General features: G+C 47.3%; 1 protein-coding gene across 10 annotated transcripts in view; it reads left to right on the top strand.

Moving 5' to 3' along the window:
- The window catches only part of ARMC8 (armadillo repeat containing 8), a 526,273-nt gene that overhangs the window by 378,340 nt on the left and 122,452 nt on the right, over positions 1-25,481 (top strand). For all 10 annotated transcript variants that reach the window (XM_069225737.1, XM_069225740.1, XM_069225739.1 and 7 more), the window contains exon 17: positions 8,975-9,124. In XM_069225737.1, coding sequence (XP_069081838.1) covers positions 8,975-9,124 — 150 coding nt within the window. The remainder of the gene's footprint in view (positions 1-8,974; positions 9,125-25,481) is intronic.

The following is a 25,481-nucleotide window of genomic DNA, read 5'->3' as shown; positions in this document are numbered from 1 at the left end:
TCTGCTCCATCTTTGTAATGCTAATTGTTAATGCTTCAGACTAATGCCCCATAGAAGTCATCTTAATCTGTATACACTTCAGAACACTTTGCATCTCAGTGAAGATCTGCAGGATCAGTTCCTCACCCTCCTCAGTCCATCATCTTCTCCCACTACACCATCACCATCATCTCAGGTGGTAGATGGGGGGGTCTAAGGCAGGAGAAATCATCTGTAGTCTGATCTGTTTCACTCCTCTTTCCCTATGGGGACATTGTGGCAGAGCTGTCATCCAGACGATCAGCTTCTTCACAGCAGCAATACATTTTCACACGTGATGGCTCCTATAAGTTCTCAGTACTAATGCTTCAGAACTTCAATTATCACTTCATTGAGTACATAGTGCTGCTTTGGTGTTTGTTACCTAATGAATAAAGCATTCGGGTATATGATGGGTCCTGAGTACAAATGCTTTTGTACTGCAGGGACCACTTCATCGCACTATGCTGCTGAGGTGATTTGTTATCTAATGAATAAAGTGATGTCCAGGATAAGGGTGAGTGATGAGTACCAAATGTAGGACATAGAGATACAACAAGTAAGTATGCCCTTTCTTAATGTTGTTTTGGTAAGTGTAAGCTCATGTTCACACAGTCATGCTCATAGTACTTTTGTGTTCTCACAGATAAATTATGGTCTCTCAATCTTACATGTATTTTGTATATGTTCCATACATCATGTTCAGCATTTTAAACTTTTCAACGGTCAGTGCTTTTTTTTTTGCCACAGCCTAGTATTTAAAGCAAAGTTATTTGACATGACTTCTGTAATATACCTTTTTTTCTCAAGTTTGCTAGAAGTTCCCATGTTCCTTGACAAGTTGTTGTAATTAATGGCCATGGCAGACCAACTGTTCTTAATGCTTATTTTCTGATAAATACATCTAACTATAGATTGCTCACCTTTAGAATATCCCAAGGTGTCAGACTGGATCCAGAAGATTTTTCAGCATAGCTCCTGCTTGCTAGTAGGTGGTGTTTTATGACTCTTCATCTAGCCCACTTTACCGTGGAAATGGCGACTGGAACTGCATATACACTTCAATCAAGTGCACGGACATCAATTCCTTTCTTTTTGCACATTTGTAAGTGGATCCGGAGCTAGCTCCTTTTTTTTGTCAGTTGACAAGCTTCTCTAAATTATTTACAATTCAAGGTGCCCTGCGGTCTCTCTTCCTGGAACCTAGTGAGGATCTGAGTCCGCTGCTGATTCCAATGCACTCACAATTTCTGGGTCATTGGCAATGCCACAACAGATTGAAAGAATGGCATGCTCAGCATCGTCAGCACCCTGCCAGCTTCCTCTGGCATGCTTTTGGTCCCCATGGATCTGCTTACCTCCGGTGTGTCTGCTCTCTGCACCTCCTAAATCTCCTGCGGGTTTAGCTCCAACTCCAGAGCTGATTACACTACCGGTACTATGATTCATGCCTGTTCTTGCCTCGTCAACTCCTACACTGATGCCAACAGAGGAGGAGGAGGAGGACATCGAGTCCATAGTTCTGTTTGACTCCAAGCTGAATTTGTTTTGGCCTCGGTCGAAGCTGAGATGAGCGTACGAGCTTCTGACCCATTTATTCTGAATCTGATAAGGCAGTGCCTTGGCAAATTAGCCATCTTCCAGTGCTTCAAAAACTATTTGGATCGGACTCTGACCAGAGCCAGCCAGCATGTGCTGGTGATGGTGGGGACAGATTTTCCCCAAAATATGACGATGACAATGTTTATGTGGACTTATAAGAGGCACGTGCTGGTCTCTCTTTCTTCTCCTTCCATAGAATATTCTGCTTTCTTCACCATGGTTAATAGGTGGGTGTCTAAAGTCTTGGATCTGAAATTGTCCTTGATTGAGGTCAAAACTAATGCCTCATGGAAATGTTGCAACCTGGACAATCCTCACCTGAACGTCTGCTGCCATTCATTGAGGCCTTGCCCGACACGGTCATGGACACCTAAAACAAACCCTTCCATTGTCCTTTGGACCCTGCGTTTCTAACGCAATACCCTACTCCTAAGAGTCTGAAAGTACATGCCCACAAGTAGGCTTAACCCTAATTCTTTCCCCCATGACTCCCCATGCAGAGAGTTCAAACGAATTGAGGCATTTGGGAAGATGATGTTTTCTTTCACTAGCCTTGCCCTCAAGTCAGCCAATACCAGTTGTTTGCGGGATGTTACACCAACACATTATGGGACTCAGTTGCTGAGACCAAACCAGCAGTCCCAGAGCAGAGGAATTTCACACCAGTTTGCAACAGATCATTCAAGATGGCCAGGATGTAGCCAAGAACGTCATCAGCTTGCTTAGGCAGAACAGTCAGCACTAACGTGGTACTCCTGTGCCACGCATGGGTGAGATCCACAGGCTTCTAGGGTGACCTTCACGCATTGCTTCAAGCATTTATTTTGACTGGCCTTGCCTTTTTGGTGAGAAAGCAGACTCTGCCCTTGAGCATTTTTAAGAGAGTAGAGGTATTGTGCGCTCCATCCATCTTTCCACACCTGAAAGGCTGTATCTTCAAAATGTTGTCCCTTTTGAGGCATCGCTAAGGGCTTTACCTTTAGGCAATGATAAGACTTAGCTCCCCAACAACAGGTACCACAGTCTTTTTGGGGTTGGGTATGGGATCTGGCGGCAGACAGAGTCCAGACGAGAAGAGACAATGAAGTTCTGAGTTGCCAACCCATTTGGCAGCATCCTCCAAGCCACTTTAGTTTGTCCTTAGCAGCCCACAACCACCCCGTAGGAGGCAGAATCACTATTTATTCCATAGGTGGCAAGCTATAACATCAAACAGGTGGGTCCAGAAGCTAGTCCAATGGGGCTACGCCCTGCAATTCCTTTCTGCCGTTCCTCCTATACCACCTACATCATGTGGCTTTTGAAGTATCATTTATACATTTTGCGACAGGAAGTTCAGCCTGTTTTGGAGAAAGAAGCCATTAAGAGCATCTCGGCCGCAGAGAGCAGAACTGAGTGTTACTTCTGTTATTTCCTAGGGCCAAAAAAGCAGACCCCTTAGCCCTATTTTGTATCTTCCACCTCTCAACTTCCTACAGATGGACAATGTTAAGATGATCAAAATGGCCTAGCTTCTTTATGCGCTGGGACAAGGAAACTGGTTTGGATGGTGGTGTTGGACCGTCAAGACGTCTATTTCCCGTCCTAGAGGCCAGCAGGCCCTTCCCGTGGTTCATGGTGGGCCATGAGTATTTTCAGTTTGCTGTGTTCCTTTTGGCCTCACCAGTGCCCCTTGGGTGATGGTGCTGATCACAGCATACCTTCAGAGGTCGAGGGGTGCCACTCCTCCCCTAGTCGAGGACTGACTGTTGGAGACAGGTACTCCACAGTTGGTCACAGACCACCTCCAGATGATGGCAAACCTCCTCACATCGTTGAAGTTCACTATCAATGTGCCTTAGTTACATCTGACAGCTTCACAGATGCGCACGTTCATCGGAGCCTTCCTAGATAATGTGTACTTTTGGACCTTTCCTCCCGAAAGTAAAGTGCAGGACTTTCTGGCTATGATCCTGATGTTTCAGCCTCAGTCCTGGGGCCCAATGAGGATGGCTCTAGGGCTTCTTGACTACTAGCCTCCTGTGTCTTGTTCACTGACCATTCCAGGTGGCATATACAGGCTCTGCAGTAGGATTTGAGATCTCAGTAGGCCCAGCATAGAGGGAGCCTTTCATGCACAAGCCAGGGTTCAGAGGAGACTGTAAAAGATCTGCAGTAGTGGCTGCTAAACTGCAACTGGATCAGCGGCAGACCACTTTCCGTGTTCCACATAGAGATGATGGTGACAGACACATCACTGCTTGATGAGGGAGACCATCTGAAAGAGGTGGAGATCAGAGAAGTGTGATCTCTGACAAAGACCCAAGTCCACATTACCTTGCTGGACTTGGGGGTCATTTACCTGGTGTTGAAAGCCTTCTTGCCGTCCATCAAGTGGAGGCTGGTTCAAATCCTCACAGACAACACCACTGCCATGTGCTTTTGTAACAAGCATGGTGGGAGCGTGGGCCCTCTGCCAGGAGGCCCTGTACCTTAGTACCTCGCTGAATAGTCTTCATCATATTCCACCATTTGGAATCTTTAAATGCCAAGGCAAGCAAACTCAGCTGGCGACTCCTGGTGGGATCACGAATAATGGCTACACATGGAGGGGGTGCGGGATATATTCCAGCAATGGTAAGAGCCTTGGCTTAATCTCTTCACTGTTGCTAAGAACCTGCATTGTCAACACTTTTGTTTGTTGCAGTTCCCAAAATACTCTCTCAGCAACTTATTCCACCTAGAGTAGAGCACGGTACTCCCATATACCTTCCTCCGGCTACCTTTCCTGCTCTAAGAGCTGAAGAAGATCAAGGATGCCCAGGTCCAAGTCATCCTAGTGACTTTGGATTGGGCCAAGAGAGTGTGTACCCTGGAAATTCTGGGCTTGAGCATCTCTCCTCTGATCAGGCTGCTGCTTTGGGAGGCTCTTCTGCCACAGCAGCAGAGCAGAACTGCACTCACATCTGTGCAGTCGACATCTCCATGCAGGGAGATTGAGCGCTGGCACTTGACTGCATCTGATCTATTACCTGAAGTAGTGGATGGTATCTTGGTGGTCAGGTGGCTTTCTACAAAATCTGTTTACACCGTACATTGGAACAAGCACCCGTAACATATCTGTCTGCCTCTAGTTTTTACCGGACCAACCTTCTTTGTTTAAATCACCTGTTGTGATACCTTTTCTCAAATGTTTGGTCCGCTTTTTTCCCCCCTCCTAAACCCTTCATAATACCACAGTAGGACCTTCATTTGCTCCCTGCATTTTTATGTGTACTCATTTTGAGTTGTTGCACAGATGTTTCCTATATATTTTGACCATGAATACTCTTTCTCACGACAATAACATCAGATTGTTGCGTGAGCTTCAGACTGTCTTGCTAATGTACACTACCTTCTTTCCAGACAAACTCATGCTGAGTACTAGGGCAGCCTCACTTCTCAAAGTTGTGACTTCCTCTCACATTGGGCAATCCTTCATTCTTCTGACATTCTTTGCTACACCTCACTACTGGAAAGAGGAGCAGAAACACTATTGTTTGCGTCTCAAAAGAGCAGACTGATTTTATTTCAAACGTACCAAAGATCATTGGGTGGATGATCAGTTCTTTGTGGGGTTCGTAGGGGCAATGAAAGGCAAAGGGTTGCGGAAACAGACTTTGTCTAGATGGATAGTCCTTTGCATTAGGATCTACTGTGCTTGATTTCTCAATATGCCCCAGCCCTGCATTTAATTGGCATTGCCAGCAAATTGTTAAAACATTCTAGCAGGTGGGATGTATAGAAAGAAACCCCAATCAATTTATCCCTAACACATCTATGAAAAGCAAATTAACTTTCCCATTCTGTGTGTGGCGGTAGTATCTTAACTTGATATTTTCTTTACTTTTTGTGATGTAACCACTCTCTCTCTCACTATGAACCTTAACTCCCCTTAAACCTAAGTTTTGCAATGATTATATATGTGTATATAGTTGCTGATGTGGGATCATATTGCTTTTTCAATATGCACCACAATTCAGTCATGATCTACAGATATAATATTCTGACTTTTCATACAGAGTCAGATACAGCAACCTATGGCCACCATCCCTGTGATTATAGCCATTCACAATGGGCCGCAAATTGCGACCTAACTCATGAATATTAATGAGGTAGGTCGATTTGCGAGCCATTGGGAATCGCTAAATGAAAATCCTGGAGTTTCAAACATTCAAATAGCGATTACTTAATTGAGGTTCACAGGTAATCGCTGTTTGGATAAATGATACATCTGGCCCTTAGAGTTGTAGTTATCTGTATTGCTGTAGGCTGGTGAAAATTGCTTGGATCGAGGAGGATAGTAGCTCCACTATCCTCCCCAGCTGCCCCAGGGATCATTTTGACCTGACTTGAGTCCTCCATGGTTTCTGGTGAATCATGGACATCTTGGCCAAAAGGCTCAGGGGGGCTCTTACTGAGTCTTTCACAAAGGCCAAGAAGTCTATATTCTGTGAGAGTGCCGTCAGTGATTTTTTATTGTTGATGACAAGCCCCAGGCCCTTGATAAAACAAGTCAAAGTTGCTGAGTGGAATCTCATCCAGTCCAGGGGCTGGTCCATTAGGAGGATGTCATCCAGGTAGATGATTAGCCACATCGGATACCCTGTGTTCTTAGGAATTCCATTGTCAGAATGAGAACCTTTGTAAAACACCACAGTGCAGCTGAAAGGAAGAGTTGTAAACTCGAATACCTGTTGTCTTCAAATGAATCGGCGGAATCTGCAGTAAGGGCTGTTTATAAGAAAGGCGTCCTTCAAATCTATATGAATCATCCAGTCCCTGGGACAAAGCATATCCTGCAGGAGATGCAGGCTCTCCATCTTGAAGTGGCATAGTAAAAGCCAATAGTTGAAGTTGTGCGGTGATATCACCAGTCCGAAACCTTTTTCCTTCTCCATGAAGAGGATATTGCTGACAAACCCTCTGCGATGTAAGAATGATCTTACAGTTGCATTTTTGCCTGCAGATCCGCTACCACTGGGTTGATGGGCTTGGAGTGTTCTTGGAGAACGTTAGTGGACAGGGTGGGACAACCTGGAAGTGAGATCAGTATAACTATATGTGGAACTCTGTGACCAAATGAAGAACGTATGCATCCATCACCCTTTCCCCCCAGAACTGGTACCAAGGAGGTTGCACTTACTTGTGTATTAAGTGGCATTGCACAAGCCCCTTGACAGGCCTCTGCGGTTATGAACTATTCCAGAACCTTGCAATAGGAAGAAACCCCCAAACTTAGATTGATTTTGCCAGTACCTTCGTTCGGAGTATTGAGCTCGTTGAATAGGTGTTGTTGACGGAACAACAAGCTGAGTGCTCCGTTCCTCTGCCGGCCCCAGGGATAACCTTAGAGGCAAACACTTTTATAATAGATGCTTGGGCCTTGTTTGAGGAAGTAAACATGAAAACAAATTTCCCAAGCTGTTTTTATAAAAGGTTCTCCAAAGAGACCTGCTAGTATGACAGCACCTGCCTCAGTAGAAGCAAGATCCCCCAATTTGGGATCTACTTTGATTAAGGGAAATCTCTGCCTTTCCGTAAAAATTGTGCTGTTAGCCTTTACGTTCAAGAGTATTGCACATTAAGCGCACCCAGAAGAGGGCTTAGGCTTTATCAGGGAACCAGATTGTTTGGCTTCTTCACCATATCTTGATTTTTTGTTAGCAGGTCTGCCATGTGTCATAAGTTGTCCTGACTGGAGCACCACGAAAACACTGCCTTTTTTGGGATCATTAATATACTTCGAAGAAAGGTGGCCATTTTTGCTTCGGTCTCTGGTGTAAGCGAAACTCTGCCATCCATTGAAGGATGGGGGCGTTCCGTTTGGAGTCTATTACGTACTTCCTTGTCCAGTGGTTTGTGGAGGTGACCTGCTACCTACGCTTCCACCTTGTCAGGAGGGACCCATTATATGCAACGGGGGGTATGAATATCATCCGTTCCAGCATGTCAGCTGGTGTGTCTGTATTCAAGGTGTCAGATTTTGTGCACCAGGGTCTGGCAGGTTCTCTTTGTCACAATCAGATTCCGGGGGAAAATCAGGCTCAGTATAGTCCGTTAAGGGGGTAGTCCCCTTTGAGGAGATCCAGTTTTACTAGGATGTATATGTTTCCAGGGGAGTCAGAGAGGATAGTGTCTTTGGCAAATAATCCTTCTTAAGGCAACCAAATGCAGAGCCGGAGGGCCCAGGTCAGTCTTTCCTAGAGAGGGATGTGATCAGGTCAACTGGCCACCAACTCGAAGAAGGCACCAATGCTTTGGATAGAGCTTTATGAATGGAGGTGTCAACTACCTCTGCTATATGCTTGTTCCATGATATAAATGTAACCTCTTCCTCCTAGAGTTAGGAGTCCTCCCCTTGATGCATCTTATGTTGGTCAGGCCAATGTAAGCGTTGAGTAGATCACAGGAAAGAACATGATACAATAATGTAAGGTTAGTAGAAATCAGCAAGCTGTAACAGTGAAAACCTGGAATCTGTCATAGTGCCAAGGAACTCGTAGTTGCTAAGGTTTAAGATTGCCAATGTGTGCCATTTTCATGGATTTAGTGTACTTATAAGTGACATTCTACTGCCCAGTGTATGACACAATGAGAAGCACTAACCTGGCTATGTTGTCCATTTCTAACACCATTAACTCCGAGTCAGACGTAGACTAACTCAGACAGAACATCCTACCTCAATAGACAGCATCAGAAAAAGCTACGACCCCCTAGTGTGTTGAAACCCTGCACACATCCAGCAAATCTACCCGTGCTCAAAGCACTCTAACCCTCTTTACATCCATCAGAGCCATTCAAGCCCTATTCCTATCTTCCAGAACCAGTGTTGCCCTGCCCAGTCCATTCTAGACCGTTTAACCCCCAACAGAAACAGCCTGGTTCTGCCCAGTCCCATCTCGTAGGCTTATTCACAATATGATCCAGTCAGCCCTGCTCGGTTCATTTAAACACTATAAATACCCTTCCAGTCCAGTCCGTTGAAGCCATTCTAGCCGCTGATACAGTGACCAGAACCAGCCCATAGTGTTGCTACCTGGCTGGTTTGTTTTAGCCGCCTGACGAGTATTTTAAAGTCCCAGCAGAAAAATTCCCTAAAGCTGGTATTTTTTTTCCTGTTATTAGTGCACATTTAACTTCCAAATGCACAAAGTTCCCTGCACTGGAGCACCTGCTTTTGTCTTGACTTTTTTTTTAATCTGAAACTTGATGTTTATACGGTTTTCTGCAAAGGCTATCCCATGCTATAAAGAAAAAAGACTGAAAATCTGTGATAACGTAAATGTTGCCAGGGAGTAATTTTTTTGACTTATGCTTTTGTTTCTTTGGTCAGAACATGGCGTTTCAAGCAGAACAGAAAATAAAGACTGATATTTTAAGAGGCTTGAGTACCGAGCAGTTATTTCGATTGCTCTCAGATTGTGATGTGAATGTATTAATGAAGACGCTGGGTCTCCTCAGGAACCTGCTGTCAACTCGACCTGTAAGTAAATTTGCATTGCTGGCATACTTTTAGGACATTTTTAAATGTGTTCTTTGGCAGTGGTCGAATTGAGAGTGCAAAGAGCTGTTCTTAAATCTAATACTTTCTCTCAATGTTCATTGCAATGATCTTGAATATGTTGATTATTTACATTTGTATTGAACTCTGTAGGTACCTGAATAATCTCAGGGCAGAATTAACCATTAGCTCAGTTTGCACTTCATAATTTCCATTGAAATAACCATGATTCCAGTATTAGCGCACTTGAGCGGGGGAGGGGACTCCCTTAGAGGATCCCTCCGTTCTGCTTCTACCAGTCTTCAAGGTCTACAGGTGTCTTACAGTGCTGCAGGCCCCCAGACACTATTCCCCAGGCCCTCCTGCTGCTTGACCAGCTAGAGCAGGGGACAGCAAAACAAAGGATTTCCTTTAGGAAGGGGTGCAACCTCCTCTCCTTTGGAAATAAGTGTTGCTGGGCTGGGGAGGGATAGCCTCCCCACGCCACTGGCTGCTTTGAAGGGCACATTTGGTGTCGTCCTTGCATAATCCGGTTTGCACCAGTCCATGGACCACCGGTTCCTGCTCTGACATGTAACAGACAGTGGAAAGGAAGGTGTTCACTCCCCTCTCCAACTCCACTAGTAGGGTGGTGCCCAGAGCTGCTCCAGGTGAACACCTGTTTCTGCTATCTTGGAACCCAGATGGGCAGAGGCCTCTGGGAGCATCTGACTGCATAGGTCAGGTGGCTGACGTCAGAGACCCTCCTGATAGGTGGTTGCTCTAGAGAGTGACCAAATTCCCTTTTTGGGTAATTTAGGGATTCCCTTGACTGTGGGTCACCAGTTCGTCATGCAAGACTCCACCAAGACATCCCTACTCCTGGCCTCCAGAATCGCTGCTGATCAACACAGGAACTGAATCAGACTGCAATGCCTGAGGCGACTTCTCCTTGCAACATTGTTTCCTTCGCTCCTGTCAGCAAACTGCAACATTTCCATGGCTGTGCATCCTCTGGGGTTGGCAAGACTTCAGCTCCACCAAAGAAGCAAGAAGGAATCTCCCTTGGAGTGAAGGAGTCTCTCCACTCCACCCAGAGGCACCCAGGTCAACTGCATCCAGCCTATGCGATCTTCTATCCTCCAGATCTGCGAAGATTCTCCAACACAGGTGGTTGTGGGTTTGAAGGATCCCCAGGGCCCTTTCTGCCTTCTGTCCAACGTGGGAGACGGTAAGCCCTTGCCTCTGCCTTTAGGATAGAATCTCTGTGCACCTCGACTGTTGCACCAACCAAGTCTTGTTGACTCCTGCTCCGAGAGATCTTCAGGATCCAAGTACCCCAGCCCTCAGGACTCTACCTCTGCAGCTACGTGGAACTCCTCTTCAGGTGTGCTGACTGGGCCTCACTGCGACTTACTGTGCCTGCTACCAGTGGGTTGCTTGTGGGGACTCTGACTTCTTCTGCTGGCTCTTCCATCTTCTGAGGGTCAGCCTGTACTCTCCTCCAAGGGTCGAGTTCCCAGGACCTTGCTGGTCCTCCACAGCTATGCAATACTTCCACCAGCTACTCTTGTATTTGCTTGTGCTTGTTGGTGGCCCTCCTGACACTGACTCATCTGCAACCCGGCGATCGTTGAGGGACAGCTTGTAGGTCTCTTCAAGAACTTCTCTGCAGCTCCTATACCCTGCAGCTGGAATTCATCCATCACCGTTGACCCGGCTCTCCAGCTACAGATGAGTGGGCCTTTGCTCCTGCTCCACCTGGACACTTCTGCATGGACTGGACTCTGTTCCCTTCTTTTGCAGGTCTTTTTTACCCAGAACCTGCCCTTGGGTTCCACTGGTCTGGTCCTGCCTCTGCATTCTCCAACCACGACATCCACGTTAGCCTATGGGAAACCTGGGTAACCTAACTCTCTGCGCCCAGCCGCTGGGGATCTTCTAGGTACTTACCTTTTGGGGTTCCACTCTCCCACAGCACTTGTCTAACTACTCCATATACTCTGGTGAGTATAGTTACATTCCCTTTTTTTTTATATGGTTTGGGCACCCCCCTATAGGGCCCTTGCTAATTTCTGCTTTTCCTGAGTACTTAACTGTGTATATATCCTGTGTGTTCATACCTCCAAAGGGAGGTATGCCAATGGTGGTCTAGTTCGGTGTGCCTATAATAAAGTACCTTTATTTTTGCAACACTGTGTGGGTCCTTTCAGGTGTGATAAGTTACTGTGTGACTAATGTGGTATTGCAAGTGCTTCACATGCCTTATAGATCAGTCTTGGCTGCTCACCACAGCTCCCCTAGAGAGCCCTGGCTGTCTAGACACTGTAGCACTATCTAATTGGGGTTTGCCTGGACCCAGTATAAGGTGTAATACCATAGGTGTCTGCCACACACTGGGCCAACTTCCTACAATGAGCATTTTCAATTCACCATGCTCCCCTTTGGCCTTACCAGTGTCCCTCGGGTATTCGCTAAAGTGATGGTGGTGGTTGCAGGTCGTCTGCGCAGGTTAGGGGGTTTCAGTCTTCCCCTACCTCGAAGACTGGCTGTTGAAGGCGCGCTCGCCACAGGCTGTCATCTTCTACCTCTAGACTACGACAAACCTCCTGCATTCGCTGGGGGTTACTATACACGTGCAGAAGTCACACCTGACTCCCTCTCAGATTTTCCCTTTCATCTGAGCTGTTCCGGACATGGTGTAGTTTCGGGCATATCCTTCCAATGTGGCGAGTCCAGGATATTCAGGCTATGAGACCGATGTTTCAGCTTCTATCCTGTATTTCAGTGACAATGACTCTTTGGCTGCTGGGCCTCCTGGCCTCCTGCTTCCTGCTGGTGACTCTTGCCAGATGGCATATGCGGGCTCTGCAGTGGGATCTGAAGTTCCAGTGGGTGCAGCATCAGGGCAGTCTCTCGGGCAAGGTCCAGGTCTTGGAGGGAACAGCGCAAGATCTGCAGTGGTGGTTAACGAACCGCGATTGGGCCAGAGGCAAAACCCTCTCCCTTCTCTAAGCAGATCTGACAGTAGTGACCGACACATCACTCTTTGGATAGGACAGCCATCTGGGAGAGAGAGACATTAAAGGCATGTGATCTCCTGCAAATTCAGGGCTTCACATCAACCTGTTGGAGCTCCATGCGATCCTTTTAGCATTGAAGGCATTTCTTCCCTCTGTCAAGGGGAAGATGGTGCAGATGTTCACGGACAACACCACCAACAAGCAGGGCAGGGTGGGGTCGTGGACCCTTTGTCAGTAGGCTCTGCACCTCTGGACGTGGCTAGAACTGCAGGGCATATCCCTGGTGGTTTAACATCTGGCAGGCTCTCTGAATGCCAGAGCAGACAAACTCAGCTGAAAATATCTGCCTTATCACCAATGTTGTCTCCATCCGTAGGTGGTGCAAACTCTTTCAGCAGTGGGGGTAGAGCATTAGTTAGATCTTTTTGCCTCTGCAGAGAATGCGCAATGTCAGCAGTTTTGTGGGTAGTAGTTTCCAGTCGGCGATAGCTCTGAGACTCTTCATCTTGAGTGCAACTCAGGCCTCCTGTATACCTTGCAGACTATATCACTTCTGTCCAGAGTTCTCAAGAAGATCAAGAATGGCAGGGTCCAAGTAATCCTTGTGGCTCCAGACTCGGCATGGATAGTCTTGTATCCCGAGCTGTAGAGTATATCCCCCTCCTCCAGCCTCTGATCAGACTCGCCCTTTGAAAGGATCTTCTGTTTTTTTAAAACCTATTTTATTTATTTATTTATTCAATTTTATAAACATACAACAACAATCCTTGGAGCGTAGCAAATACAGACACAGATAATCCGGCAGTGTCCAAACATCAGCCATTTGTGTCAGCCAATGATAAGATACAGCAAAATAAACAGTCCCAGCATGGTCAAATCGTCAAAGTCCCATCACCATCTTGGTCACTATACATGAGAAATAGCATTAAAGCACACTGCAAGGGTAAAGGCTAAATGCTACCACGCTCCCAGGGCGAAAAAGAACAGAACAACAACCAACAAGAGAGAGATGAAGGGCGGCAGAGCGGACACAGGCAGCAGAGTAATCCATCCTGATAACAAACATGGAGCTGACGAGCAATGACCCAAGCCAATCGTCCTTGTGCATGACCGCTCAGAAGGGAAAAATCACATAACTTTTCATTTATGAGACTCCAAGAAGGCCCCATGCTGCACTCTAAGCTTTGCAGGATAGATTAGAGAGAATAGAGCATCAGTCAAGCTTAGAGAACGCTTAACTGGCAGGAATGCCCTGCGTGCCGCTTGCACACTTGGAGTGTAATCTTGAAAGAAGTTCAACTCGGAGTTCTTGTATATCACCGGGCGTCTTTCTCTAGCCAGCCTCAACACAGCGTCTCTATCACGATAGTTCAACAAACGGATAATGATAGGTCACAGCGGAGTCCCAGGTGGCGGCCAAGGTCCGAGCGATCTGTGAGCTCTCTCCACTACAAGTATTCGGGAAAGCTCTCCAGGAAATAGTTCCGCAAGCAGTTTCTTTGCAAAATCCTCCATCCTGCCCATATCCGTGGACTCCGGAAGGCCAATCAATCTAATGTTGTTGCGACGAGACCGTGCTTCCAAATCTTCATTTTTATTGCGGATTACCTCCAGCACCCGTTCCATCCGCAACAATTGTTCTCTCTCTCCATGCTGTTGATCTTCCAATTCCGAGGTGCGCGACTCTAACTGCTCAAAGTGAACATCATGATCATCCACTCTGGCCCTGATGCGGTCCATCTGCTCAGTCAAGTGGTCTAGTTTAGCATCTATGCCAGCCAAGCTGCTCTTAAGATCTAAAAACATGGCCTTAACTGATGTGTCCGAGGGACCTTCCTCCATCGTCGCCTCCTCAGGTTGTGAGGCGGGAGTACCCCCTTTCCTCCTGCCTCAGTCAAAAGAAATCTTTGCCTGCTCCTGTTCGGCCTTTCCCATAGTAGCGCCTCCAAAGGCCCACAAGGGGTAACTCTCCGCAGAGGCCGGAAAGAAGGGGAATCAACGCAAAAAGTCTGCCCCTGAAACAGTGACACAGATAGAGAGCTCCAACAGCAGTGCAGTACCCTCCAGCAGCGGGTCTCTCATCCACAGTTCCAGCCTCCATACACCTTCAATGTAGGCTGCCCACCTCCTAACTGACAGCAGGCACAATGTAAGTTCCAAAGCAGGCCTCCTCAGGCGCAAAATCGTCGTCTCCAGCTCCAGGAAAGTTCCAAAATGTAAATGGCGGTTGCAAACTGCAAAGAAGGCCCCCAGGCCCGATCCGGCCAGCAATATGGGGCTGCTCAAAGGGCCCCCTGCAGCCACCCCTGCCAGGTAAGCCAAGGCGTTCCCAGCCCGACCCCAGGGCCGCGTCCAGATCTCCCCACAGCAGGAGGCCTCCACTCCAATGTCAGATCCGGGGGAACCTCCCCCAGCCGAAGTCCCGCAGCCAGCCCGGCCCCGTCAGGAGCCTCCAAGCCCACCGGCACCAAAGGTGGAGCAGCGCCGCACCGCACCAAGCCGCAGAGGGCCGTATGCATCGAGGCCGCAGTCGTGCGGGCCGCGGTTCGATGTAACAGCTGAGCTGGCCCCCCAAGCGTCTCCTCACCCCCCGGCCCGCTCCAGCAGGCACGCGGCAGCAGCTCCTCGGCCGCGCCTCCTTCAACGCACAGCCGGCCCTGAAACCCCGGCGCGCCTCCAGCGCCACAGGCCAGGAGCAGGCCAGGCCCGCCTCTCCGCCGCCGATAGCCGAAGGGCCCCACCGGCCCAAAATCGAGAACGGGCGGGAGCACCGCCACCCGCGACATCCCATCCAGCCAGGGCAGCTCTAAATCAGCCGCTCCAGCAGGATAAATGCAGGTAAAAGCCCTAAGCCCAGCAAAGCCTCACAGAGTGACGGCCATCTTGCCGGCAGGCTAGCCACACCCCCTATGAAAGGATCTTCTGTTGTAGCAGCAGGGGAGGGTTCTGCACTTGAGATTGAGCTGCAGCAGTTGACGGCTTTTGATCTCCCGCCTAAAGACTGTGACATTATCAAGGCAGCCAGGTGTCCCTGCATCGAAACGGTAAACACCCGTGGTTGGAAGCAATTTGTGGAATGTGCACAGACAAGTCTGACCCGCTTTCTGCTCCCTCTCTCTGAGGTTCTGTTTATACTTTCTCTGGCCCCGTAGGGCTATCCTATGGACACTCTCAAAGGTTATTTGTCTGCAATTTCTCCTTTTTTGAGGTTGCCTGGTCAACCTTCCTGTCCCTTATTGTACATTGGTTTCTTAAAGGTCTTAAACAAATGTTTCCTCCATCCCCATTCATTATGCACCAATGGGATTTGAATTTGGTTTTGGTATTTCCGACGTGCACTCCTTTAGATTCTCTCCACAATTGTCCTCTCATGCTTCTCACTTTAAAAGCAGCCTTCCTTGTGGCCAGTACATCTGCCCTCAGGGTGAGTCGGCTGCAGGCATTGTCATCTAAGATGCCCTACCTTTCCATCTATCCTGACAAAGTGGTGCTTCACACAAGGACCTCTTTTTTTGCCATAACTGGCTACACCCTTTCATGTAGGCCAGTTCATTACCTTGCCTACGTTTCACACAACACCACATTCTTCTAAGGAAGAGGAGGAGAGACTCCACCACCTAGACGCAAAAAGAGCATTCTACCTTAATCGTACCAAAGAGGTCTGATCAACTCTCCGGGGATGGTATTTATTCGAAGGTAAGGAATCTGCAATTAAAAGTCTCTATCAGATGAACAAGTTACTTACCTTGGGTAATGCCTTATCTGGTAGAGACCAGCCATGGCCCGTCCTTTAGGGCTGATGGCCACCCCCCCCCCCCCCCCCCCCCCCCTTTGCCCCTCATGAAGAGTGCCTGTCGGGCTGAGCAAATGTCAGCCTGACAGACACTCTTCAAGTTCAGCTCAGGCAGCCAGGAGCGAGACATGCACGATTTGCACAGACTCCTGGCTGCCTGAGCTGAACTTTGCTGGCTTTTATGGGCGTGACCTCCTCGGCTCAGTAAAGGTTCCTCGAGGCCCTCTCCCTCAATGATGAGGGGAAGCGTCACCCATTGACTCCGACCGGGCGCTTCAGGTTTAAGCCCTGAAGCACCCAGGGTGAGTGTCAATCAGTGACATCTCGTCACAGAGTGGGGAGGGGTCAGCAGTATCACTGACCCCATCCCACTCTATGACGAAGTTGGGACTGCTGCCTTCCCTCTCTGGCTGAGCTAAGGTCAGCCAATGAGGGAAGGCAGCAGACCCAACCCTCCTGGGACCTCCGAGTTGAAGGTGTAAAAGTGTGTGTGTGTTGTTAAATTAATCTTTGGTGCGTGCCTGTATGTTTGAATGTTGATGAGTGTGAATGGATGTGCGTGTGTGTGAATAAATGAGTGTGCTTCCCGCCCCCCTCCCTCCTAAAATTGTCGGTGCCACTGGTAGAGAAATTTTCTAGTTGCAGATTCCTTACCGACCCATCCATCCTTACTACTGTGCAAACTTATTTCTAGGGATGGGGGAACTCCCCTTTCAGGGTCTTAGTTTTGACATACCAGTAGTCAATGTTCTTCTTGGCTCTGCAGTTCTGGTGTGGAAAGTTGTGAAAAGAACCTGACATAAGGGCACCGCTATGGTTCTTATATAGAACTTACAACATCATATCCACCATTGACCACGGGTGCAGAGCTGATTGACGCCTGCTAACTGTGTACAATGGTACTACTCCGAAAATTCTCCAGATCCAGTCTGACGTCTGGGGTAAAATCAAAGGTAAGGAATCTGCGACTAGAATGTCTCTACCAGATAAGGCGTTACTAAAGGTAAGTAACTTGCTCTTTCAGCTATTAAATGACCTAAATTAATTGCTGAAAGGTTCTATGCATCCCTGGATTCATAATTGAAAGCTGACATCAGTGATCATTAGCAACATTCATGCACAGCTACACATCTGGGCAGTTGGATGTTTGCTACGTACCGAATTAGAGGAGGGAACTTTTAAGTAGAAGTAATATGAGCAACAGCCTTAGATCTTCGCAGGGGAATGCCGCCCAAGCAGGTATGACCATCCTTAACCACAGTGTCCCGACAGGGACCCTCCTACCATGCAAGTTCCTGTGGCATTTATTAACCATGTTCCAGCAGATGATGGACACATTCCAGTGGTTGCTTCCACATAACCCTCACTCTCAAACACTGGTGCACCAATGTCACCTCCTCCTCTGGGGGTTCTAACACCCCCACCATCCCCTCCTCTGCACCCCAGAAGTAACTCTCTCTCTGCCTCCACTTGTTCCCACAGTGCAGATCCAGTTCCATACCCAATCACAACAACACCTAGAGACATGCGAGAACAGAACACAGCTGTTATTGCATGTCAGATGTGGAAGAAGATGGAAAATATTTTGCACAGGATGGTGAGGGACATGATGAAGAGGGGAAAGACCGACCTACATGAAGAGGGTGATAAATCAGCTACATAACCCTATTTGCCTCCAAATAGCATTGCCTGCTTTCACCCCCCTGCTAGAAAGTGCAGCAAAAAAAGTCTGGCCTCCCCTTGGCTTCCATAGAGGAGCAATGTTTTATATATGATTTTAAAGAGCGACCTTTAAAAATAAAAATAAAAAACAACCAACCCTTGGGCCATGCAAAGGCATTTTGCTCCAAGCAAAGATTGTCCATCATGAAATAAAATCCTTCCTAGGTTTCAAGTCATTTTCTTTCGGCCTGATTCCTTTCTGTAGGCTCTAGCTGAGGCCTTTTCAGCAGAAGCTAGATCACCAAGCAGACAACTACCTCATGGAGCAACACAGTGAAGGTCATCAGATGGGTCAAGCAAGCCCTGCTGTGGTGGATGTTCAAAGCCAAACCTCAAAGCTTGTCTTCTATTCCAACCTTCAGTGAATAGAATAATCATGACGACAGATTGGTCACTAGAAGGCTGCTGTGCACACATGAAGGAGCTGCCCATGGTCAGAGTTGAGAAGGAACTCCAAATAAACATCATGGAGTAATGGGTGGTCATGCTAGGCTTGGGCTTGCAGTTGTTCTTTGTGCGGTTAATAAAACAAGCAAGATCTCGACAGACTATGCAACCTTGGTGTACTACACTGTGAAGCAAGGAGGAATGAGGACCTCTTCTATATTCTCTGTCAGAAGGGAAACTACCAACAAGTTGAGCATTGCAGTAGATCATCTTCCAGGCTGCCAACATGGCAAGGCAGATGTGATCAGTTGCGCCCTTTCAGAGTTCCAGGAAAGAGAACTCCACCATAACCAAACTGAGTACATGTTTTTAAAGTGGGGTCAGGCAACTATAGACCTGTAAGCTTGCTGGAGAACTAGAAATGCCATTACTATGGCCTCACAGTCCCTAAGCTTTGGTCTGAGGCCAAATGCGTTATGAAGACATGGTTAAACATTTTGCTTGTCTTTACTCTTAATCACTAGAGTGCTGAGGAAGGTGAAAGCCAATCACTGTTCCCTCAGCCTGGCCTCCTCAGTTTTGGTCCAGTGGACCTGCTTGCACGTGTGTGGGAACCAGCCAGTCTAGCTGAAGAATCATCTAAATTTCCGATCATGACCTCAGGTCATGGAGCCTAACTGTATGGTTAGTGACCTCTTGGAGTATGGGCATTTGAATATGCCTTGAGACTGCATGGACATCGTTGCGCAGGCATATGCGTCCTCCACAAATAAGACCTACAGTGCTAAATGGAAAAGATTCTACACGTTATGCAAAGATAAGGGCATAAGCTCGGTCTCCATTCAATCTCATCAGGTGACACGGTACTCGTTAGAGCTATCCAGGAGTCGTCTCAAGCACTAATCAGTCAGAGTTCTCATGGCCGCAGTGTGGAGAGTCCAGAGGCCGCAAGAGTCATCTTTATTTTTTAGAGAGAATTAAAAAGCAATTCATGGAGGGACTCTCCTTAAGGCCTCTGCTCCAGTTAGGTGTTCTCTCGTTCCATGGGCGCTAAACACTTGCTGAGCCGATAATGTGTCTATTTTCTAACCCAAACTAAGTATGCAGCTGAAATTCCTTTTGTGGAACACTGTGCTTCTACTCGGTCTCTTCCTCAACAAAGAGAGTCGCAGAATCACCAGCACTCACCATAAGACATTCATGTGGAAGAATTTGTCATGGTAAGATTTTTCAACCCTAATCCATCCACTTCTGTGAGAGATCCTTGCACCTGCTGGGTGTCCTTGACTAAAGGATTTAAAGGATTTACGTACTTCATATCAATTATTTGTTTCATCAGCCATCCAGGAAGATGCTACCCTTATTCCAAACAAGGCTCCATGTTTCGACTGTCTGCATCACCTTCTGTCACACCAAAGCGAAGTGTCCGCTCCGCGGCAGAGTGAGGTGGCACTTCACCGGAAGCGCCGCAACAGCAGCTACCGTGTATGATGGAATGTCTTTACAGGGCATATGCTATACAGCCACGTAGAAAAGCAGACCTTCATTCACCAAGCATTAATGCCCTGATAAAAATACAGTCGCCAACTCAGCAGTAGGAAAAGCAGTTCTACTGACCTGCCTCAGTAAGGTGAGCTTGTGTCTCGCTGTATCCAGTTATGCACTGCTTGCTATTCTGGTACAAGTGTGTGACTACATGAATGATGGAAAATAAATTGGTTACGTTCCTGTAATTCCAGTACTCCAGTATTGTTATCCTTACATATATTCACATGCAACATTCCCTTGCCCCGGTCTGCAGGTGATTGCTATCATATGTACTCTTAACACTTGCGGAGCGACGTCTGAGATATGGTGGCCTCGAGGGAAGTAAAAGAGCACATGGTTTACATTATTGGCCGAAGTTCATGTCTTTTCAGCTGTGGTGACAGTGATACTAAACAGGCACTGCTGTTTAAGCCAACTGATATGTACATTTACCGGGGATTCCCAGCCTGACAAGTGGCAGTTATTCAGATATGTGAATATATGAACCATACCAATTGTTGCAGGTAAGTAACTAATTACATGTAAATTGTTACTACAAAAATTACACTAGTAATGAGGTTGAAAATGCAAAATTCAGTCGATCCTAAAAGAGAGATCAGTCCGGTCAAATGAAAGACCTTTTTGAAATCCGAGGGACAGTCGGTCATGCAAATACAAAATATTTGAATCAGCATCCACACAGTGAATCTTCTGGACAGGGTGAAAGCTGACTTGCTGAGATATTTTTCTGGAGCCACAGAAAACGCAGAATATCAGTAGTGACCCAAAAACCTTCCATTAGATTTTGTGATTATTGCATCTTCTGGCCATTGTTATTCATACACGAGTAAATGGAAATGTTCATTCGAAAGAGGGTGGACTGGGCATTAGACCCAAAGAGAAATACTGTGTAGTGGTAATACTGTTAACCTTGAACTCCAGGGAATTCCTGTGTTCGATGGCATCTGTCGCTGTAGATACGCATGTTCTGCAATAGCTCGCCATCTGGTGTTGGGCCGGAGTGTTACAAGTTGTTTTTCTTCGAAGAAGTCTTTCGAGTCACGGGACCGAGTGACTCCTCCTTTTGTCTCCATTGCGCATGGGCGTCGACTCCATCTTCGATTGTTTTTTTTCCGCCATCGGGTTCGGACGTGTTCCTGTCGCTCCGAGTTTCGGAACGGAAAATTAGCTAATTTCGGAAGATTTTCGTCGGTATTGTTGCGTTCGGGATCGGCGTACTTAGATTCCACACCGCATCGAAGATCGAAGAGCTCCGGTGCCCTTCGGGGTAGTTTTTCGATCCTCCGTCGGGGCCTGGTCGGCCCGACCGCGTGCTGAAGAACGCCGATGGAACGGACCCCGTTCCGTTTCTGCCCCAAATGCCACAATAAATACCCCTACACAGACCAACACTTGGTCTGCAACCTGTGCCTGTCACCTGAGCACAGCGAAGACACCTGCGAGGCCTGTCGTGCGTTCCGGTCCCGAAAAACACTCCGAGACCGTCGAGCCAGAAGACTTCAAATGGCGTCCGCACCGACAGCCCAACGGGAGTTCGAGGAACAGGAAGAAGAAGGTACCTTCTCGATCCAAGACTCAGACTCCGAAGGATTCGACGATACACAAACCGTGAGTAAGACGTCGAAAACCACACAAAGAAACATTTACAAGGCCCAGGGGACGCCACTGCCACCAGGCCATGGCTCGACCCATAAATTCGGTGACCGACCGTCGGCACCGAAAAAAGCCCAAACAGTGCCGAGATCGTCCGACTCCGGTCGAGACACCGGCACGCAGCCTTCTCGGGACCGAGAAAGTGCTGGAGACAAGCCTCGAAGCCGAGATGCCGGTGTGGACACGGCTCGACGCCGAGACAGCGGCACCGAAACAGATCGACGCCGAGAGGTTTCGGCCCCGAAAAGGAAAAAAGTCACCTCGGAGCCGAAAAAACACGCAGACAAAGTTTCGATGCCGAAACAAACTGCAAGCGACCCAGCTTCAGGCTCTTATACAGAAGAGCACTCGCTAACCTCCCAAATGCAAAAGCATAGGTTTGAGGAAGAGCTACAAGCAACTGATGTGGACCATACGCAAAAGCGTATCTTCATTCAGCAGGGGACAGGAAAAATAAGCACCCTTCCCCCCATTAGGAGAAAGAGAAGGTTGGAGTTCCAGACGGAACAAGCACCACAACCAAAAGTGGTGAAAAGAGTTACACCACCACCCTCTCCTCCGCCCGTGATTAACGTTTCACCAGCACAAACTCCATCACACTCCCCAGCTCACACCACCATGAGCCAGGGTGACCAAGATCAGGACGCATGGGACCTATACGACGCCCCAGTGTCAGATAACAGCCCGGAGGCATACCCTACAAAGCCATCTCCACCAGAAGACAGCACCGCGTACTCTCAGGTGGTGGCTAGAGCAGCACAATTTCACAACGTAAACCTCCACTCAGAACAGGTCGAGGATGATTTCTTGTTCAACACACTCTCCTCCACCCACAGCTCCTACCAAAGCCTGCCTATGCTCCCTGGTATGCTCCGGCACGCAAAAGACATATTTAAGGAGCCGGTCAAAAGTAGGGCAATCACACCAAGGGTGGAAAAAAAGTATAAGCCGCCTCCTACGGACCCGGTTTTCATCACTACACAGCTGCCACCAGACTCTGTTGTTGTAGGAGCAGCTAGGAAAAGGGCCAACTCTCACACATCTGGAGATGCACCACCCCCAGATAAAGAAAGCCACAAGTTCGATGCAGCTGGTAAGAGAGTCGCAGCACAAGCTGCAAACCAGTGGCGCATCGCGAACTCCCAGGCACTACTTGCGCGCTATGACAGAGCCCACTGGGACGAGATGCAACATCTCATTGAACATCTGCCCAAGGACTTCCAAAATAGGGCAAAACAAGTGGTTGAGGAGGGACAGACCATCTCCAACAACCAGATACGTTCCTCCATGGACGCTGCAGATACAGCTGCACGGACAATTAATACATCTGTAACTATCAGAAGGCATGCATGGCTCCGAACGTCTGGATTTAAACCAGAGATTCAACAAGCAGTTCTCAATATGCCTTTTAATGAAAAAGAACTGTTCGGTCCAGAAGTGGACACAGCGATTGAGAAACTCAAAAAAGATACGGACACTGCCAAAGCCATGGGCGCACTCTACTCCCCGCAGAGCAGAGGGAATTACAGCACATTCCGTAAAACGCCCTTTCGAGGGGGGTTTTGGGGTCAAAGCACACAAGCCAGCACCTCACAAGCAACACCATCCACTTACCAGGGACAGTATAGAGGAGGTTTTCGGGGACAATATAGAGGAGGGCAATTCCCTAGAAATAGAGGGAGATTTCAAAGCCCCAAAACCCCTACTACTAAACAATGACTCACATGTCACTCACCCCCTCCACACAACACCAGTGGGGGGAAGAATAGGTCATTATTACACAGCATGGGAGGAAATCACTACAGACACTTGGGTTCTAGCAATTATCCAACATGGTTATTGCATAGAATTTCTACAATTCCCTCCAAACATACCACCAAAAGCACAAAATTTAACAACACACCATTCCAATCTCCTGGAGATAGAAGTGCAGGCACTATTGCAAAAGAATGCAATCGAATTAGTGCCAAACACACAAATAAACACAGGAGTTTACTCACTGTACTTTCTAATACCAAAGAAGGACAAAACGCTGAGACCAATCCTAGACCTCAGAGTAGTGAACACTTTCATCAAATCAGACCACTTCCACATGGTCACACTACAAGAAGTATTGCCATTGCTAAAACTGCACGACTACATGGCAACTTTAGACCTCAAGGATGCTTATTTCCATATACCAATACACCCATCGCACAGGAAATACCTAAGGTTTGTATTCAAAGGAATACATTACCAATTCAAGGTACTGCCTTTCGGATTAACAACCGCACCAAGAGTCTTTACCAAATGTCTAGCAGTAGTCGCAGCACACATAAGAAGGCAGCAAATACATGTGTTCCCATATCTAGACGACTGGCTAATCAAGGCCCATTCGTTAATAGAGTGCTCAAATCACACAAATCATATCATACAAACCCTCTTCAAACTAGGGTTCACCGTCAATTTCACAAAATCCAAAATTCTGCCACGCAAGGTACAACAATACCTGGGAGCCATAATAGACACATCAAAAGGAGTAGCCACTCCAAGTCCACAAAGAATTCAAAATTTCAACACCATCATACAACGCATGTATCCAACACAAAAGATACAGGCAAAGATGGTATTACAACTCCTAGGCATGATGTCATCATGCATAGCCATTGTCCCAAACGCAAGACTGCACATGAGGCCCTTACAACAATGCCTAGCATCACAGTGGTCTCAAGCACAGGGTCACCTTCTAGATCTGGTGTTAATAGACCGCCAAACTTACCTCTCGCTTCTGTGGTGGAACAACATAAATTTAAACAAGGGGCGGCCTTTCCAAGACCCAGTGCCACAATACGTAATAACAACAGATGCTTCCATGACAGGGTGGGGAGCACACCTCGATCAACACAGCATACAAGGACAATGGAACGTACATCAAACAAAACTGCATATCAATCACCTAGAACTTCTAGCAGTTTTTCAAGCACTAAAAGCTTTCCAACCAATAATAGTTCACAAATACATTCTCGTCAAAACAGACAACATGACAACAATGTATTATCTAAACAAGCAGGGAGGGACGCACTCCACGCAGTTAAGCCTGCTAGCACAAAAAATTTGGCATTGGGCAATTCACAACCAAATTCGCCTAATTGCACAGTTTATACCAGGGATACAAAATCAACTCGCAGACAATCTCTCTCGAGATCACCAACAGGTCCACGAATGGGAAATTCACCCCCAAATTCTGAACACTTATTTCAAACTCTGGGGAACACCTCAGATAGACTTGTTTGCGACAAGGGAGAACGCAAAATGCCAAAACTTCGCATCCAGATACCCACACAAACAATCCCAAGGCAATGCCCTATGGATGAACTGGTCAGGGATATTTGCTTACGCTTTTCCTCCTCTCCCTCTCCTTCCTTACCTGGTAAACAAACTCAGTCAAAGCAAACTCAAACTCATATTGATAGCACCAACTTGGGCAAGGCAACCCTGGTACACAACGCTGCTAGACCTATCAGTGGTACCCTGCATCAAATTGCCCAACAGGCCAGATCTGTTGACACAGCACAACCAAAAGATCAGACACCCAGATCCAGCATCGCTGAATCTAGCAATCTGGCTCCTGAAATCCTAGAATTCGGGCACTTACAACTTACCCAAGAATGTATGGAAGTCATAAAACAAGCAAGAAGGCCATCCACCAGGCACTGCTATGCAAGTAAATGGAAGAGGTTTGTTTGCTACTGCCATATTAATCAAATACAACCATTACACACAACTCCAGAACATGTAGTGGGTTACTTGCTTCACTTACAAAAATCTAACCTAGCTTTCTCTTCCATTAAGATTCACCTTGCAGCAATATCTGCATACCTGCAGACTACCTATTCAACTTCCCTATATAAAATACCAGTCATTAAAGCATTCATGGAGGGCCTTAGGAGAATTATACCACCAAGAACACTACCTGTTCCTTCATGGAACCTAAATGTTGTCCTAACTAGACTTATGGGTCCACCTTTTGAACCCATGCACTCCTGCGACATACAGTTCCTAACCTGGAAGGTGGCATTTCTCATCGCCATTACTTCCCTGAGAAGAGTAAGCGAGATTCAGGCGTTTACTATACAGGAACCTTTTATACAACTACACAAAAATAAAGTCGTCCTAAGGACCAATCCTAAATTTTTGCCAAAGGTTATTTCACCGTTCCATCTAAATCAAACAGTGGAACTTCCAGTGTTCTTTC

Source organism: Pleurodeles waltl, chromosome 3_1 (assembly GCF_031143425.1).
Source record: "Pleurodeles waltl isolate 20211129_DDA chromosome 3_1, aPleWal1.hap1.20221129, whole genome shotgun sequence".
Lineage (NCBI taxonomy): Eukaryota > Metazoa > Chordata > Amphibia > Caudata > Salamandridae > Pleurodeles > Pleurodeles waltl.
The sequence above is the reverse complement of the archived record's forward strand: the minus strand, read 5'-3'. Positions and strand labels throughout refer to the sequence as shown.